This window comes from Chiloscyllium plagiosum, unplaced genomic scaffold, assembly GCF_037043375.1.
Source record: "Chiloscyllium plagiosum isolate Xiang-an unplaced genomic scaffold, Cpla_swu_hap1 HiC_scaffold_1, whole genome shotgun sequence".
Classification (NCBI taxonomy): Eukaryota; Metazoa; Chordata; class Chondrichthyes; order Orectolobiformes; family Hemiscylliidae; genus Chiloscyllium; species Chiloscyllium plagiosum.
In genome coordinates this window covers 49,214,158-49,231,721 of record NW_028270139.1, presented here as the reverse complement: position 1 = coordinate 49,231,721, position 17,564 = coordinate 49,214,158, and the positions used below count along the sequence as shown (strand labels likewise).

At 38.8% G+C, this 17,564-nt stretch overlaps 1 protein-coding gene across 8 annotated transcripts in view; it reads left to right on the top strand.

Annotated features, from left to right (window-relative positions):
* lcorl (ligand dependent nuclear receptor corepressor-like) overlaps positions 1-16,887 on the top strand; it is a 119,037-nt gene extending 102,150 nt beyond the window's left edge. For all 8 annotated transcript variants that reach the window (XM_043694096.2, XM_043694090.2, XM_043694105.2 and 5 more), the window contains one exon: positions 10,278-16,887. In XM_043694096.2, the coding sequence (XP_043550031.2) occupies positions 10,278-10,291 (14 nt within the window). In that variant the 3' untranslated portion in view covers positions 10,292-16,887. The remainder of the gene's footprint in view (positions 1-10,277) is intronic.
* Positions 16,888-17,564: the final 677 nt, after the last annotated feature.

Below are 17,564 nucleotides of genomic sequence, written 5' to 3'. Positions count from 1 at the left end.
AGCCAAAACTGGCAGTACTTTGTGATATCTATAAGACCATAGGTTGGCTGTCGTGGGAAACACGGAAACAAAAAAAATCGCCCTGGTCCTATGTAGATATTGCGCGCACTTTTTTTGAACAAGCAAAGTCAACTTTACTCTGCATTTGGCTGTATTAAATTGTAACCTGCCTCTGCTATATCTCAGCACTTATTAAATCTGACCTGGAGATCGCAACAAGTCCAGCACCACATCTTAGAAATATATTGATATGGGAATTGAATGTTATGGAATGATACCTGGATGCTAGGCGTCCTGCTGCAAAGTGAGATTCAACAAACTAAGGTTTTATTCAATTAATTAAAAATGTAAGGGCTGATTTGATCAAATTTTTCAAGCTATTATGAGCGACTAGTAGGGTAGATTGAAAGGAACTATTTCTTCCAAGTAGGAGAATCTAGACAGAGGAGTTGAGTTCTAAAAATTAAAGCAAGGCCCTGCAGGAGTGAAATTAGGACATAATACTTTATTCAGTATTAAATTTGTACTTTCCATGAATGGCAATTTTTGCTTAATTTTATAACTGAAATTGAGTACAGAAATCTGTCAAAGCTATTAGCAGATATAGCTTTAAAAATCCCAAATGATATTGATTGGTGACGTTCTAGTGCTAAATGGCCTTTTATTGTTTTCTAGTCCCAAGATGAACATCCCTTGATCAAAATTTATTAAAAGAAATGAAACAATAATGAACTTGTTGGAAAACCAATGGGGGTAGGGGCGCTAGAATTTACAGTCAATATTCCTCTACAGCATGATAATGTATTTGTGTAACTTCATTGGTCTCAAATGGTTAAATTTTAAATGGTTACACTTGGTTAATTGGTGTGGTTTCTATCTACAGAAAATTATACTGAGACAAGATCATAAAATATAATTTGCAGTTCATGAGGCTTTTTTGAGTTGCACCCAGTGACGAGAAGTGCTGCAGAGATAAGTGCTTGGCTCCCAGCTACTCAATCATTGAGACACTTTTTTTTATGTAAAAGAGAGGTTTTGAATCAACTCTCAATTTCATGGAAAAGGTGTCTTGAAATGCATATTTGATGCAATTGACACTTCAAAATTAAGGGATTTTTTTTTTTTGCCAACAATCGAACCAATCTAGTCCTCTTCTAAGTCAGTCCTGTCATCTCAGGAATTAGTCCCTCTGTAGCTAGAACATCCTTACCCAGGGAAGGAGACCAAAACTGCACTGTGTGGGCACACCAAGGCCTATGAAATTTTGTAGCAAGTCAATCCTCCTGTACTGAAATCCCCCTTGCTACAAAGGCCAATATACCATGTGCCTTCTCTGCCTGCTGCATCTGCATGCTTACTTTCAGCAACTAATGTACAAGGACACCTGGGTCTCATTGCACATTTCCCTCTCAGTTTATGGCTAATTGGATAATCTGTTGTCTTGTTTTTCTTACCGTGTGGATAAATATTTGTTCACGTTATACTTCACCTCCAATGCACTTACTCACCCAACTTGTCCCAATCGCACTAAAGCATCTCTACATCCTTCTCACAGTTTACCCTTTCACTTAGTTTTGTGTCATCTGCAAACCTAGAGGTATTACATTTAGTTCCCTCATCTAAATCATTAACCTAGATCGTGAGTAGCTGGGGGCCAAGCACTGTTCTCTGCGGTATCCTCTACTCACTGACTACAACTCAGAAAATAATCCATTTATTCTTATTACCTGTCTGCCAACCAATTCTGTATCCATGTCAGTACATTATCACGATTCTCATATGCTAATCTCTTGTATGGGACCTCATCAAAGATTTCTGAAAGTCCAAGCAAACCATATTCACTCGCTCCCTTGACATCCTTGAAAATTTGCAGTAGATTGGTCAAGCATGATTTCCCTTTCCATAAATTAATGTCCTGTTCAATCCTGTTACTGTTTTCCATGTGCCCTGCTCATAAATATTTTATAATGGATTCTAGCACTACCCTGCTACCATTGTCAGACTAATCAGTCTAAGAATTCTAGAATAGTGTTTTTAAACTTCTGAAATAGTGGGCTTACCTGCCAATCCATAGGAACTGTTTAAAAAGTCTATAGCATCTTGAAGGATGACTACCATGCATCCCCTATTTTGGAGTCCACTTCCTTAAGCTTTCTGGAATATAGATTATTGGGCCCTAGGGATTTAATTCATTCAATTTACCCAACATTTTTCCTACTGATACTGATCTAAATTGATTCCTCCCTGTCCCTAGACCCTGCATTCATCAACATTTTTTTATGTCTTAGAATCATAGAATCTCTAAAGTGCAGAAGCAGGCTGTTCAGCCCATCGAAGAGCATCCCACCCAAACCCACATCTGCTAACCCTATTCCCTAATCCTGCATTTCTCATGGCTAATGCACCTAATTTGCACATCCCTTGACACATCGGCAACGTAGCATGACCGATCCACCTAACATGCACATCTTTGGACTGTGGGAGGAAACTGGAGCACTGAGGAAACCCACAGAGACCCTGGGAGATTGTGCAAGCTTCACAGAGACAGTTTCTCGAGGGTAGAATCAAACCCAAGTCCCTGGCACTATGAGCAGTGTTAACCACTGAGCCACGGTGATGCTCTGCTTTATGAAGACCGTACCAATATATGTATTCAATTCATCTTTATCTTTGTTTCCCCATTATATTCCTCTGCCTCCAAGGGACCTACATCCATCTTAACTAATATTTTTCTCTTCACATACTTACAAAATGATTGTAAAATCTTCTATATGTTCCCCAGAAGCTTGTTCTTTACTCTATTTTCCCCATTTTAATCAATCCCTTTGAAATGTGATCTGCTCCCAATCCTCAGATCTCCTATTTTCTTTGGGTCTAATCCTGTCTCTAATATCCCTTGTTAGATGTAGTTGGGCCACCTTTCCCTTCTATTTTATGCCAAATAGGAATGAACAATTGTTGCAGTTCCTCCATGCACTGTTCAAATGTTTGCCATTGCCTAGCCACTGGTCCCCCCTTTCAGTGACATTCCCAATTTATCATAGCCAGCTTGCACCTCAAACCATTGTAGTTTCCTTTATTTAGATTCAGAAACCTAGTATCAGAATCCATCTTAATGAAGAATTCTATCCTATTATGGTCATTGTTCCCCAAGGGTCCTCTCTCAGATTACCAACTATTCCTTTCACGCTACCCAATCCAAGATAGCCGTTGTCTAGTAAGTTCCTCAACATATCGATCCAGAAAGTCATCCTATATGCACTATAGAAATTCCTCCTTGAGACATTGTTACTGATTTTATTTGCTCAGTATAAATGTAGATTAAAGTCGCCCATTACAGCTGTTAATTTCTTGCTTATATTTCAAAGTTCCTGTTTCATGCCTACCCCAACATTACCACGACTGTGGGGTCTATATGCATCTCTATCATTTTCTGCCCCTTGGTGCTTCTAATTTCTCTCCATATAAATTCCACTTCACCAGTGCTAATATGCTTTCTCACTATTGCCTTAATGACATTCTTCACCAGCAATGCTACCCTACCACCACAACCCCTCTGTTGTCCTTCCTAAAAAAAGTATTAACATCTTGATTATTCGGTTTCCATCCCTGGTCTCCCTCAGCTACATCTGCATATACCCAGCTATATCATACCTGTTTTTATTCATTTGTGCAACTTATTAATCCACTTTATTGCAAATGCACCAAAGTTGATCTTTTTAACATTCTGAGCCACATTATTTTGAACCGTGGCCCTGTTTGATTGTTGTCCTGGAATTCTCTGCCCCTCACTTCTTATTTCCCATTCTCATTGTCTTTTTTGCCCTTGATTCCCTCTCTTCTGTCTACCTGCTTAGTTTTCCAACCCCCTGTTATTTTTGTTTTTTTTTAAATGAAGGTAGTAGAGAATATGGAAAGCAAAATTATTGGGACAATTCGGGGCAGATCACTTACGATCGTTCAAAAATCACCCAAAAGCTGGATAGACTTTGGAGTATCAGGAGTTGTTACTCACCATAGTATCCCTAGCCTCTGACCTGATCTTGTAGCCACTCTGTGGTGAGTCCAGTTGAGTTTCTGGTCAATAGTAACCCCCAAGGATGTTGACAGTGGGGGTTTAATGGTGGTAATACTGTTTAATATCAAGGGGTGGTGATGAGAGTATCTCTTACTGGTGATGGTCATTGTCTGGCATTTGTGGCACAAATGTTACTTGCCAGTTGTCAGCCCAAGCCTGGCTATTGTTCAGATCTTGTTGCATTTGAGCACAGACTGCTTCAGTATCTGAGGAATCGTGAATGATGCTGAACACTGCAGTCATCAGTGAACATCCCCACTTCTAACCTTATGACAGAGGGAAGGTCATTGACGAAGCAGCTGAAGATTGTTGGGCCTAGGACACTACCCCAAGGGACTCCTGTGGAGAGGGCCTGGAGCGGAGATGACTGACCTTCCACAACCATCTTCCTTTATGCTGAGATGGATCATCCACTCAGCATTTCTGACTGAAGATTGTTGCAAATGCATCAGCCTTATCTTTTGCACTGATGTGCTGGGCTCCTCCATCTTTGTGGATGAGGATATTTGTGGAGCTGCCTCCTCCCATGAGCTGTTCAATTGTCCTCTACCATTCACGACTGGATGTGGAAAGACCACCGAACTTAGATCTGATCGGTTGGTTGTGCTATAGCTTAGCTCTATCACTTGCTGTTTATGCCGTTTGGCACACAAGTCATCCTGTTTGGTAGCTTCACTAGGTTGACACCTCATTTTTAGGTATGCCTGATGTTGCTCATGGCTTGCCTTCCTGCACTCTCCATTGAACCAAGGTTGATCCCCTGGCTTGATGGTAATGGTTGAATGGGGGATATGCCAGGCCATGAGGTTACAGATTGTGCTGGAGTACACTTCTGCTTTTGATGGCCCACAGCACCTCATGTATGTCTTGAGCTGTTTCATTGGTTCGAGGTCTGTCCATTTAGCACCGTGAAGGTGCCATACAACACCATAGAGGTTATTCTAAATGTGATGGTGGGACTTCGTCTCCATAAGGACAGATGCTTCTGCAGCCAGCAGATCAGTAAGGATGAGGTCAAGTATGTTTTTTCCTCTTGGTTCCTTCACCACCTGCCGCAGACCCAGTTTAGCAGTTAGGACCTGACCTGACCAGTTCGAGGTCAGGTCCTAACTGCTAAACTGGGTCTGCGGCAGGTGGTGAAGTAATGCACAGAGTAATGGTGAAGTAAGCACAGAGTGCGGCAGGTGGAGATAGTAATGCTGCTCCCAAGCCACTCTTGGTGGTGGACATTGAAATCCCCCACACACAGTACATTTTGCACCCTTGCCACACTCTGTGCTTCCTCCAAGTGTTGCTCAACATGGAGGAGTACTGATTCATTAGCTGAAGGAGCACGGTACATGGTAACCATTAAGAAGTTTTCTTGCCCATGTTTAACCTGAAGCTGTGAGACTTCATGGGGACCAGAGTCGATATCAAAGACTTCTAGGGCAACTCTCTCCTGACTGTATATCACTGTCGCCACCTCTGCTGGGTCTGTCCTGCCAGTGGTTCAGGACATATCCAGGCATATTTGGTGGTGCCTGGGGCATTATCTGTAAGGTATGATTCTGTAAGAATGACTGTCAGGCTGTTGCTTGACGAGTCTGTGAGACAACTCTCCCAATTTCGGCACTAACACCCAGATATTGGTAAAGAGGACTTTGCATGGTTGACAGGGTTGTTTGTGCCATTGTCTTTTCCAGTTCCAAAGTCGATGCCAGGTACCCTGTCTGGTTTCATTTCTTTGTGACTTTTTAGTGATTTGATACAGCTGAGTGGCTTGCTAGGCCATTTCAGTGGGCTGTTGAGAGTCAACAATATTGCTGTAGCTCTGGAGTCGCAAGTAGGCCAGACCAGGTAAGGATGGCAGATGTCTTTCCCTGAAGGCCAGAAGTGAACCAGATGGGTTTTTCCAACAATGACAATGGTTTCATGGTCATCAGTTGACCTTCAATTCCAGATTTTTTTTAATTGAATTCAAATTTCAACATCTACCGTGGCAGGATTTGAACTCAGGCCCCCAGAAACATTATTCTGGGTTTCTGGATTAATAGTCGAGTGATAATACTACTAGGCCATCGCCTCCCCTATGTTCATAGGATGCCAAATGATATTTTATTGAATGAACTGCTACTCTGCAGTGTTCTGCTTTGTAATCATTATCCTCGAAGAGCTGCAACTGCCTCTCAATTTCCCTCCGGATATAAGACAAAAGAGAAGTGGAAAGCTCTTGTGGTGCTGCATCCTGGATTTCATCTTTTTCATCTCCAGCTTCCACTCTACCCCTGTCAGCAACAGTCTTCACAGTGGTACTCAAGCAGCTCTCCAATATCCTCCCTTTCCACTTCTTCAAAGCCAACTTGATTTGAAAGGGCAATGCTTTGCTCTTTGATTTTTGGGAGCTCCTCTGACCGTTCACATCCTTTTAAAATCTTGGGAAAAAAAAAATCCAGGAGAAGCTGCCTCCAAACTGCATGCTGGCGGTCTTTACTGGCTTCACTCCAAGCCTCCACAATAATGTCAGTTGTATCCTTAATGTTAAAGCTCGTCCAAAATTGAAGAACACTAACCATATTATCCCCATCAGCTGCAATCAGCCTCTTGAATGTGCACCTTAAATAATAAACTTTAAAAGCTGATATTGCACCCTGGTCCAATGTTTGGAGGTTGTGTTTGGAGATAGAAATAGCACTTTGATGTTTTCAGAAAGCTCACCAGTAGTGGCAGGATGGCTTGGCACATTATCCAGGGTGAGGAGAGCCTTGAAATCCAATTTTTTTTTTTGCCTGCAATACTGTCTAAAACCATCTTCTAAAACATCAACAGTATGGTCAGAAAAAATTTGCCTCATCATCCAACCTTTTTTACTTGACCTGAAGTAGACGCCTAGAGTAGACTTAAGGTATCCCTTCGAGACTCGCAGATTGGTACGCCACCACAGGCTTAAGCTTCAATTCTCGACTGACATTGGCACCCAGCAGCACAGTCATATGATCCTTTGCCACCTTGAAGCCTGGAGGATGTGCTTCATTGTTAGAAATGTAGGTTCTTGCTGGCATTCACTTCCAGTATCAACCTGCCTCATCCAAACTGAAGATTGATCTAAGGTGAAGCCACCTTCAACAGTTTTGTTTTAAACTATGGGAGGAAATGCCAGCGCATGCACCTTGTCTGCACAGGCAGGTTGACCAATTAACTTTACATATGGGATGCATCACAGTTCTTAAAACCAGCAAACCACCACTGCTAGCACTAAAGGCAGGCGTATCTGCACGATTTTTGAGTGTTTTTCTTTACTTCTTCATAAAAGGGTAAGGCTTTCTCTTTTATGATAAGAAGGGTTGTCCCAGATCGCTTTTTTGTTTGATTTTCTATCCAGGCACTTAAAAACCTCTCCATCTCCAAGTTCCTTTGGTCGTGATCTCTCAAATTTGCTGGCACTCAGATTTGTTCCAGCAATGCAGCTTGTTTTAATCTTTTCAGCGTTGCCTCAAATGGTGCATTCCTGTTAAGCAAGCTATATCGCATGTTCTCCTTATGCTCAAAACACGCTTATAACACTTAGCTTCTCTTTCAGTATTATAGCCTTTCTTTTGCATTCACCAGCCACAATTTTATCACCAGGACACTTGCTAACATTCTTGTCACTGCCCCTCCATTTTTTGCAAAACAAAGATAATCAAGGAATAGATTGTGATATAAAGGTTCAAGAACAAATTAGAGGCAAATGGTATGTATAAGTGTAATGTAGTCAGCCAGGGCTTATGAAAAAATATTCTTGTCTCGGGGGGGAGAGCAGTGAACATTCATTTAGCTTGCTTTTTGAGATGAAGCTACTCAATGTATAGTACTGTACCTCTCTCATGCGCTAATGGCAGCTGACATCGGCATGTGCAGAACGAAGCATGCGAAACGTTGGAAGCTCACTATTGCGAATAGAGGCATTCTCGAATACCGTTCCCTAATTCTTCAACAACATTATAACCAAATCGCGCTACTGAAACATACTTTATATGAGAACTATGTATACTAGTATCAATGTAAGCACAAAATCAAATAAGAGTTTAAATTAACCTTTTTTACCTCCGGAGTTTTAATGTGAACCCATCGTAGGGAGTGATGTGAATAAGGAGCAACTAGCATTGTGACTCTGCCCCACAGCCTGTTTTCCTTACTATCTTTACATTGTTAGCAAACTTTGGCTGCAATATACTTGGTTGCTTTATTCAAGTTATAAATTTAGATTGTATATAGTTGAAGTTCCAGGACTAATCCCTGTTGCACGCCACTGCTTATGGTTTGTGAGCCTGAAAAGAGCTTCTTATCTCTGACTTTAAAAGTAAGACTTCTTTTCTTAAACTGTGTCCTAGTTTTAGTGTCCCTCACATGAGCAAACATTGTGCAGACATCCAAACGTCCCCTCAAGATTTTGTGCTTCAATAAGGTCATCTCTCATTCTTTAAGGAGAAAGTGAGGACTGCAGATGCTGGAGATCAGAGCTGAAAATGTGTTGCTGGAAAAGCGCAGCAGGTCGGGCAGCATCCAAGGAGCAGGAGAATCGACGTTTCGTGCATTCCTGAAGGAGGGCTCATGCCCGAAACGTCGATTCTCCTGCTCCTTGGATGCTGCCTGACCTGCGCTTTTCCAGCAACACATTTTCAGCTCAGCATCTCTCATTCTTCTAAACTCCAATGAATAAAGGCTCAACTAGGAATGAGTCCAGTGAATCTGAATATTTTTGTGTATTAGCCAATCCTCAGTTTATGCTCTCATTATCCCCCATGGGTTCTATCCTTGAGCAGTAAGCTTTTAAGTGGCACCTTATCAAATGCCTTTTGGATATCCAAAGGCATAACCTACCAATTTTCCTTTATTCACCCTGCTTGTTACATCCTAAAAAGAAATTTGTCAAATCTGGTTTCCTTTTCATATAACTAGGCAGAGTCATTATGGTTTGATGTATTTCTCAGTGTTCTGCTACTAGTTCCTTAAATATTGGATTCCACCATTTTCCCAGTGTTAGATGTTAAATTAACTGGCCTATAGTTCCATGTTTTCTGTCCCAGCTTTCTGTGATAGAATAGATTAAATTAGATTCCCTACAGTATGGAAACAGGCTCTTCGGTCCAACAAGTCCACACCGACCCTCAAGAGTAACCCTCCCGCTGTTCTGACTAATGCTGCTAACAACTATGGACAATTTAGCATGACCAATTCACCTGACCTACACATCTTTGGAAATGGTGTTACATTTTCAGTTTGCCAGCCCGTTGGAACCTTTCCAGATTTTAGGGAATTCTGGAAGATTGCAAAAAATGTAGCAACCTATATTAAGACCACGGGAAGCAGACCATCACGTCCAGGTGCCTTTTCAGCCTTTATTCCTATTAGCTTTTCCTTATACTGGGGCCCAGAAATTAACGTTTAAGTAGTACAAGTATTTTAATTGGTATAAAAACAGAGTTGGATTCTACATAAGTCCTTAAAGGCAGCAGGCAGAATAATTTGTGAAGACTTTGAAAACAGATACGTGATTCTCAACTTTATAAATAGGTACCTATCAGGTCCTTATGCTTAGAGGAGAAAGTGAGGTCTGCAGACGCTGGAGGTCAAAGCTGAAACTTTATTGCTGGAACAGCACAGCAGGTCAGGCAGCATCTAGGGAACAGAAGATTCGACGTTTCGGGCACATGCCTGAAGAAGGGCATGTGCCCGAAACGTCGAACCTTATGCTTAGACCAGCTTAACAATGATAGTGTTTAATGGCTGATATCCATTAAGGTGACAAACATACACCCTGTCTGTAGTTTAATTGGAAACTAATTGAGAGTGTATAACAAAATAAATCAATTGTCAGGTTCATTAAACAATATCACTAAGCGAGTTAACAAATCAAGCATTTGAAAACTTTTTTTAAAGGAAGTAATTTGTTGTCAGAGAAAATCTAATTCTTTGTGTTTCGTCACATCTTTTTGGTTTTCTAGTCAAATTAAGCAAATAGATAATTATTTGTACTGAGTTGCTGAGTATGGTGAAATCATGGTACAATTTATTATTTAAAAATCCTTATTTCCCATTGAGGTTCTTGATTAACCATGTTAATGTCAACCCTGTTTAAAGAATAAAATTCCCTTTGTTAGGCTTGAAATGTTAAATAGCATAGGAAGGTTTATGTGCAGATATATTGAAAGTTAATTTTTTCAATTTTTTCATATAGGAAACTCAAGTTGATGCAGGATTAGACCGTAACAATGGATGACTGAAATAAAACAATGCATCAGTTTCTACCAAGACTTGGCACATCTTATAAATTGAGAATTTTAAGAAGGCTTTCTTATCTCACTCAGCATCACATTAGTGCCTTAATATTCAGCCTATTGATTCAGGTTGAATGTATGTAGCAATAACATTTGTATTTGCTGCTTTGTAGCCAAAACCTGAAGCTGTGTGAACAATGTTGTAGATATCAGAGGTTGCACTAATACATTTTTAGAGAAAAAATTCTTACTCTTATTTTGTTGTTTTGTAAGAATCTGTTAAATCTACAATTTAACATTCCTCTTGGGTTGCTACTAGATCTCGATGTACTTTACAACAAAAGCATTAATTGTCTAAGTATTCATCTTTTTTTTTAAGAGCTTCTCTGTTTGAAGTTTATTTGCACCAAGCACAGCACATTTGAAGGTCACAATGCAGTAAGGGTTTATATGACGTTTTTGGAAGAGAAATGGAGCATGACATATTTTCATTGTCCATGCTTTTGAAAACCAAGGCACTTCAGTTATTGTACTCACTTTATACTTTATTCACTTTTGATGTATATTGCGTTGTAATTTTTTTGTATCCTTAGTATGATTTGGTGAACTTTGAAAATTTTAAACCGTTTAAATTGTGCTTTAGTGGAAACAGCTATTGAAACAGGAGTAAAAACTACCTCAAACATTTAAGTGATGGTCAAGTCTAAACCTTTTTGGGAATGGAGGTGTCCATTCATATAATAAGTGTAGACTTTGGTACCTGAACCATTCTGTTGCAAGTTGTCAGTAATTATTTGGTCATGGACCTGAGAAACTGACAATTATAGTATCGTGATCCAAATACACCTTACAGCGTATTTTTCCAAGCACTCTTCCTCAGTGACATTTAACTCAGGGAAAATAAAACTTGTGTTTTTGCTTCCAGATTACTAAGTCTGGATAGAAGTGCCCTGTGCTAATGTGTTACTATTTTGAATGTGATTACTTGGAGTGCAGCATGTGTCTAGTATAATTTCTATTTTTACAGCCATGTGCATCTTGCTTATTTGCTGCCCTGTCAAATGTAATTATGTTTTGAAATCCTAAATTGTTGTACAGCATTATCTTAACTATAGTGCATTTTTTTGGGTTGTAAAATGAAAAAAAACTTGTTGCATTATCTTTTTTTCTGTTCACAACTTTCTATAATCCTGTATCTTTGTGAAATTAAATTATGGGTTTCTTGATCTAATTTCTGATAAGATAAAGGAGCAGAATCAGCCCATTGTATCTGCCATTTAATATGATCATAGCTGACTATCTCAATGCGATTCTGCCATCTCCCCATACCCCTCCTTGTGTCAAATATCTAGAAATCTACCTACTTCTTTCTTAAATATATTCAGTGACTTAGCCTCAATAGCTTGATGTGATGGAGAATTCCACAGGTTCAGCAGTTTCTGGGTAATCACATTTCTCCTCTTCTCAGTTTTAAATGGTCTATCCCATATCCTGAGGTTGTGACCCCTTGTTCTATATCCCACCATCCAAAAAAAAGGGCAAACATTACTGTATTCAGCTTGTGCAGCCCTGACAATTTTATACATTTCCCATCATATTCTTCTGAACTCCATCGAATATGGACCTAGTTAACTCAATCTCTCCTCAATCAACTAACCTGCCACCCAGGAATCAGTCTGAACCTTTGCACTCCCTCTTTGGCAAGTATATTTACTGTGATATATTTATGCACTCATATATTCTATATGCTTCATTTTTGTGAGCTACTGTACACTTTTATGACAGAGAATAAATCCTTTTTTAAAAAGGGCCAGCTGTATTGTACACCAAACAAAACTATCCAGAGTACAGTTGTTTAGGTCTATCCCGATGACCCAAGTAGCTTGCCTCCTTCCACAATGTGAAGCCAATTCTGCACTTTTAGTTAAGACTTTAGTTATTTCTTATTATAATTCTTAATTGTGTATATAAAATTTACTTTCTCTCTGACTGCTCTCCTGGAGATCTCCAGCTTCCATGTGATATCTTCCTGTTAGTGATTTATTTGATATAATTTTGGGAGATTAAATCCTCCATTCCTACAATTGCACTTAGTTTCCTCTACTCTTGCCTAAATGCCGCGCCCATCCCAGATAAAAGCAAATGGGGCTCATAAATGTTCTTATTTATTTAGACTTGGAGCATCTTCATTGTGGTTTCAGATCCTGAAAGCTACTCACAATACACACACTTTCATTTGTGCTTTATATAGAAGCCATAATAAATTTGTCTATCGAACGCAACAAATGATCTGACACCTAATCTGAAAAATGTCAGTGTTTAATATATCCAAATATTTTGGTCAAATATCAAAAATCTGCTAGTCACCTGCTTTGGTTTAAATGCAGTTTGTCATGCATTTGTTTAATTGCTTGCTTTTGTAAAATTCTGAATGCTTTTCTGAATTGTCATTTTCTACAGATCATTTTGATTTCTTATTCAGTTTAATGTTCCCAGAAAACTGGATATTCCACTTGCACACTCTTTCATTGATTATGAACATTCAGAATGCAAGAGTGTTTGATGACGAGCTTAACTGGTTAAGCTTCCCAAATTCAACTCCCATTAATATTTAATCAATCTTTTTCTCCTACAAATTTCACTAGCACGAACATCCTTCATGCCATCAATATTTTTCTTTTAAGAGGTCTTCTGAGAGATCTTATCCTCATTCCTCTTGATCATCTCTCCTCTTGAGGATATTGAAACCCCTGTAAGGATACAGTTCACGTTCTCTCAAGTGCCTTGTCTGTTTAAGTTTTGATTGAATGCTAAAGCATGATCACGATCAAGATGTGGGTTGTGCAAAGCAATATGAATCTATTCCTTAACACCAAAGTCACTGAAGATAATCAGATGATACTTACCCCTTCTCCCCAATCCCAGGATGATTTAAGTCAGTTGTCATTGTATTTAAACACACATGAAAATTGGGTTATTCTGACCCGTGTTACTGTTATTGAGTTTAGTGGCATACTCATGACTGTAGGTCCTTTGTATTTGTGACCAACCAACCATCCTATTGGTCTGTAAATCCAAAATGAATGGTATCTTACAGATCAATTAATTAATGATGAACCTGCTTGTGTCAATAGGGACACTTGTTTAAGTGGTTTCTGAAAATATGGGATATATGAAATCATTTTATTACTTCCTAACAAGTTGTTGATATCCTCAGTACTTTTATATATGGAGATAAGAGCAGGAAAGCCATTTGGTCCTCAAAGTTAGTGCTGCAACTTAATATAATCATGGCTGATCTTTTTGTCACTGTTCCTTGTTCCTGCTTTCTCCCCTTTCCCTTTGGACTCAAGAACCACTTCTAACCCTTTGAAAACATTCAACATTTTGGCCTCAGCCGCTTTGTGTCTGATAAATCTATAGGCTTACCATTCTAGATAAAGAAACTTCTCATCTCAGTCCGAAATGGTCCCTAGATTATGACCTTTGGTTTTGGACTCTGATCGTTGGGAAGATCCTTGCTGTGTTTATCCTGTCCAGACCTGTTAGTATTTCATTGGTTTTCATGAGATGGTCCCTCATTCTTCTAAACTCCAATAAATCTAGTCCTAATTGATTCAGTCTCTCTCCATACATCAATCCTGCCATCCCGGGAATCAAGCCTAATAAGGCCATAAAATGTAGTAGCAGATATAGGCCATTAAGCTCACCGGGTCTTCTGTGCTATTCGGTCATGGCTGATACGTTTTCCAGCCCATTCTTTTGCCTTCTCCCTGTAGCCCTGATACCCCTTAGTAATGAAGAATCCATCCATCTCTGCCTTAAAGGCACTCTATGTTTTGGCCACTACAGCCTTCTATGGTAATGATTCCACAGATTCACCACACTCATGACATTCATCCTCATCTCAGTTTCCTTTTAAAAGCTATTTCCCATAATTACTTGTAGGACCAAGTTTCACTTTCTAACTATTGAGTAAAGAAATGTCGTCTTATTACAGTTACAGTTTTGTAATTATGCCTTAGCTTTGGATTCTCCCACAAATAGAAATATTCCCTCCAGTCTACCTTGTCTAATCCAGTCGAAATTTTAAAGATGTCTGCCAAATCACCTCAGTGTGTTCTAAAGCCCTAACCTGTTCAATTTTTCTCCAGTGCTGCCATTGCATTCTGGTGCCAACCTTATCATTCGCTTTTGCACTTTCTCTGGCACTCTAGTCATATGGAGATCAGAATTCTGCATTGTACTTCAACAAGGGCCTTACTTGGGTTCTATACACGTTTTAGCATATCTAAATTAAAATTCAAAACAGCTGAAACCAGAAGTGCTAGAGTAATCTTTTCCTCTTACTTTACCCATCTTGCTTTTAAGAATTCATTCATCAACACCCCTAGATTCCTTCATTGTTCAACCCCATGCACTTCAAGGTGTGGTAGTTAATTCTACTTTTACCAGCTTGCATCTTGTATTTATCATTGTTAATGTTCATTTGCCACTTAACTGTCCATTCATAAATCTTCTGATATCTTGGATTATATATGGAGAAAGAAAGTAATACCAGTTTGATACAATCTGTTAGTTTTGATATTTTAATGCCAATGTATTAATATAAAATGTGAATTACAGTGGCTGCAGCACTGGTCTTTGGCATACTGCTTTCTACATAGCTCCAATGTAATTATTTTATAACCCTGTCCGTTATTTTTTTTCTTTTCTTAGCCATTTTTCTAGCTAAATTTCTATCAATTCAGCAATTTGTCACATGTAGGTGAGCTCAGATTTCTGCGTGCATTTTTTAAAATTCATCCACAGGATGAGGGCATTGCTAGGCCAGCATCCATTGCTTGTCCCTAATTGCCCTGAGGGCAGTTAAGAGTCAACCATGTTGCAGTAGGTTTGGAGTCACATGTAGGCCAGACCAGGTAAGGATGGCAGTTTCCTTTCCTAAATGACATTAGTGAACCAGATGCTTTTTCCCAACATTTGACAATGGACTCATGGTCACCATTAGACTCAATTCCAGATTCTCTTTCTTTAATTGAGTTCAGTGACTGGATTCAAACCCAGGTCCCCAGAATGTTAAATTAACAGTCCAGTGATAATATCACTACGCCATTGCCACTCAGATATATGTACTTTGTAAATCATAAAGGTGAGGAAGATAAAAGTTAAGGTGGCTAATAAAGCAAATGGATTATTTGGATTTATGGCTACAAGAATAAAATATGAAAGCCAAGGGAAAAGATTTATAAATCGCTGATGCATTCTTATTTGGAATTCTGTGGACAATTATGGGCATCAGGATTCAGGAAACGTTTATAGGCCAAAGACGAAGAACTTCAGTTATGATGAAAAAATGGACAAGTTAGGATTGTTCTCTTCAGAACATAAAAGTTTTAGGATGACCTAATAAAAGTTCTTGAGTGTGCATTTTGGTAAAATTGATAGAGAAAGAATTACTCCTCCTGAGAGTTTTTATATTGTAGCGTGACAGAAATGAGTTTTCTCTAGAGTTGTTAGGATCAAGAATTTCTTCCTGAAAAAGATTGCTTGCAAAGACAGCAGAGTTTGAGAATTGGAATGGTGAGGCCATCAAGATAATGTGAATAAACCCATTATGGGTGTGATTTGTTACCTTTATTCTGATTAGATGGTTACAAAACTTTAAAGCTAGAATTTCCCCACTAGTAAATGCCACGTTAACTGTCATATCTCCCCAATGTCAAACATTGGATGTTTTAGTAACAATACTCAGTATTTCAACCCATATAGGTTCATAATTTTAGCTTATTGTAATTTGTTAAAATTGCATCATATAGATGATTGTAGTATATATGATGTAAGATTATGTACCATAACCGGGAAAGCAAAATACTGTGGGTGCTGGAAATCCAAAATAAAAATAACATATTGAAAATACACATGTGGTTTGGCAGCATCTGTGAAATGAGGTGGTGTTAACATTTAAAATCAGTGACTTTATTTTTGGTTTTTACCAAGCATAGGTTGTTATGTGAAAACTAATAATGGCAAATTTAAATTCTAAAGAGCTTCATGTGTAATTTAACAGACACTATCACCTTAATTTCATCAACTATCATTATTGGAACAGAGTTTCAGGAAAATATATATTTACTCAAATGATGAAAATAGACTCAAAGTGAAGAAAGGTTGACTTTATCTTTCTTGTATCATTGTTTAATTTTCTTGTGCTTATGAAAGAAGTGTTAATTTTTCTAGGGCAAGAAAATAACAATCATTTTACTTGACATGGAATTTGTGCTGTGCTTTTTATGAACTGATTTTCTCTTTTTGGGCCACTTGGGTACATCTTTAAACTGTGAAAGCTTCTGAAGAAAATCTGCTATCTTGTTTTATCTTGGTGCTACTTTCAGTGTACTTAATACTTTTACCAAAAGAAATTCCTAAAGTGAAATATTTGATGAATATGTGTGTGCACTGCAAAATGTTTTTATATATTTTAGCAAGTATCTTATTTTAAATGTCATTTTCTAAGATGTTTGATTCTGTAAATAATATCTGATGAAATAAAACAAGCCTGAAACCTTTTTTAATTGACTGATGTTTGAGGTGGAGCATTTTGTATAAGCCACTTTCGCTGTGGATATTTTCACATTAGTTCTGACAGTTGGAATGATGTTTTTGTGGCTTACATTACCATTTAACATTCCATCCATCTCTTAATGCCAAATTAGATTAGATTCCCTACACTATGGTAACAGGCCCTTTGGCCCAACAAGTCCACACCAACCCTCCAAAGCATAAACCACCCAGACCTATTCCCTTACCCTATATTTACCCCTGACTTAATGCATCTTATACTATCGGCAATTTAGCATGGCCCATTCACCAGACCTGCACACCTTTGGACTGTGGAAGGAAACCGGAGCACCTGGAGGAAACCCACACAGACACAAGGAGAATGTGCAAGCACCAGATACATAGTCACCCAAGGTGGGAATCAAACGCAGGTCCCTGGTGCTGTGAGCAGCAGGGTTAACCACTGTGCCGCGCAAGTTTTGGTCAGAATAATCCCATGTGAAGTCAATTAATTTTAGCTGCTTTTAATGATGGTTCATTTATTTGTCCTTTCCTAAGATACTCCAGGGTAACTTTTGATGCAGTTATCAATCGGCAATTTTGCATGCACTTTTCCTTAATTTTTGCTAACCAAATAGTGCCAGTACATTAGATTTTATTTATATGCTTATCTACAACTAATTTCT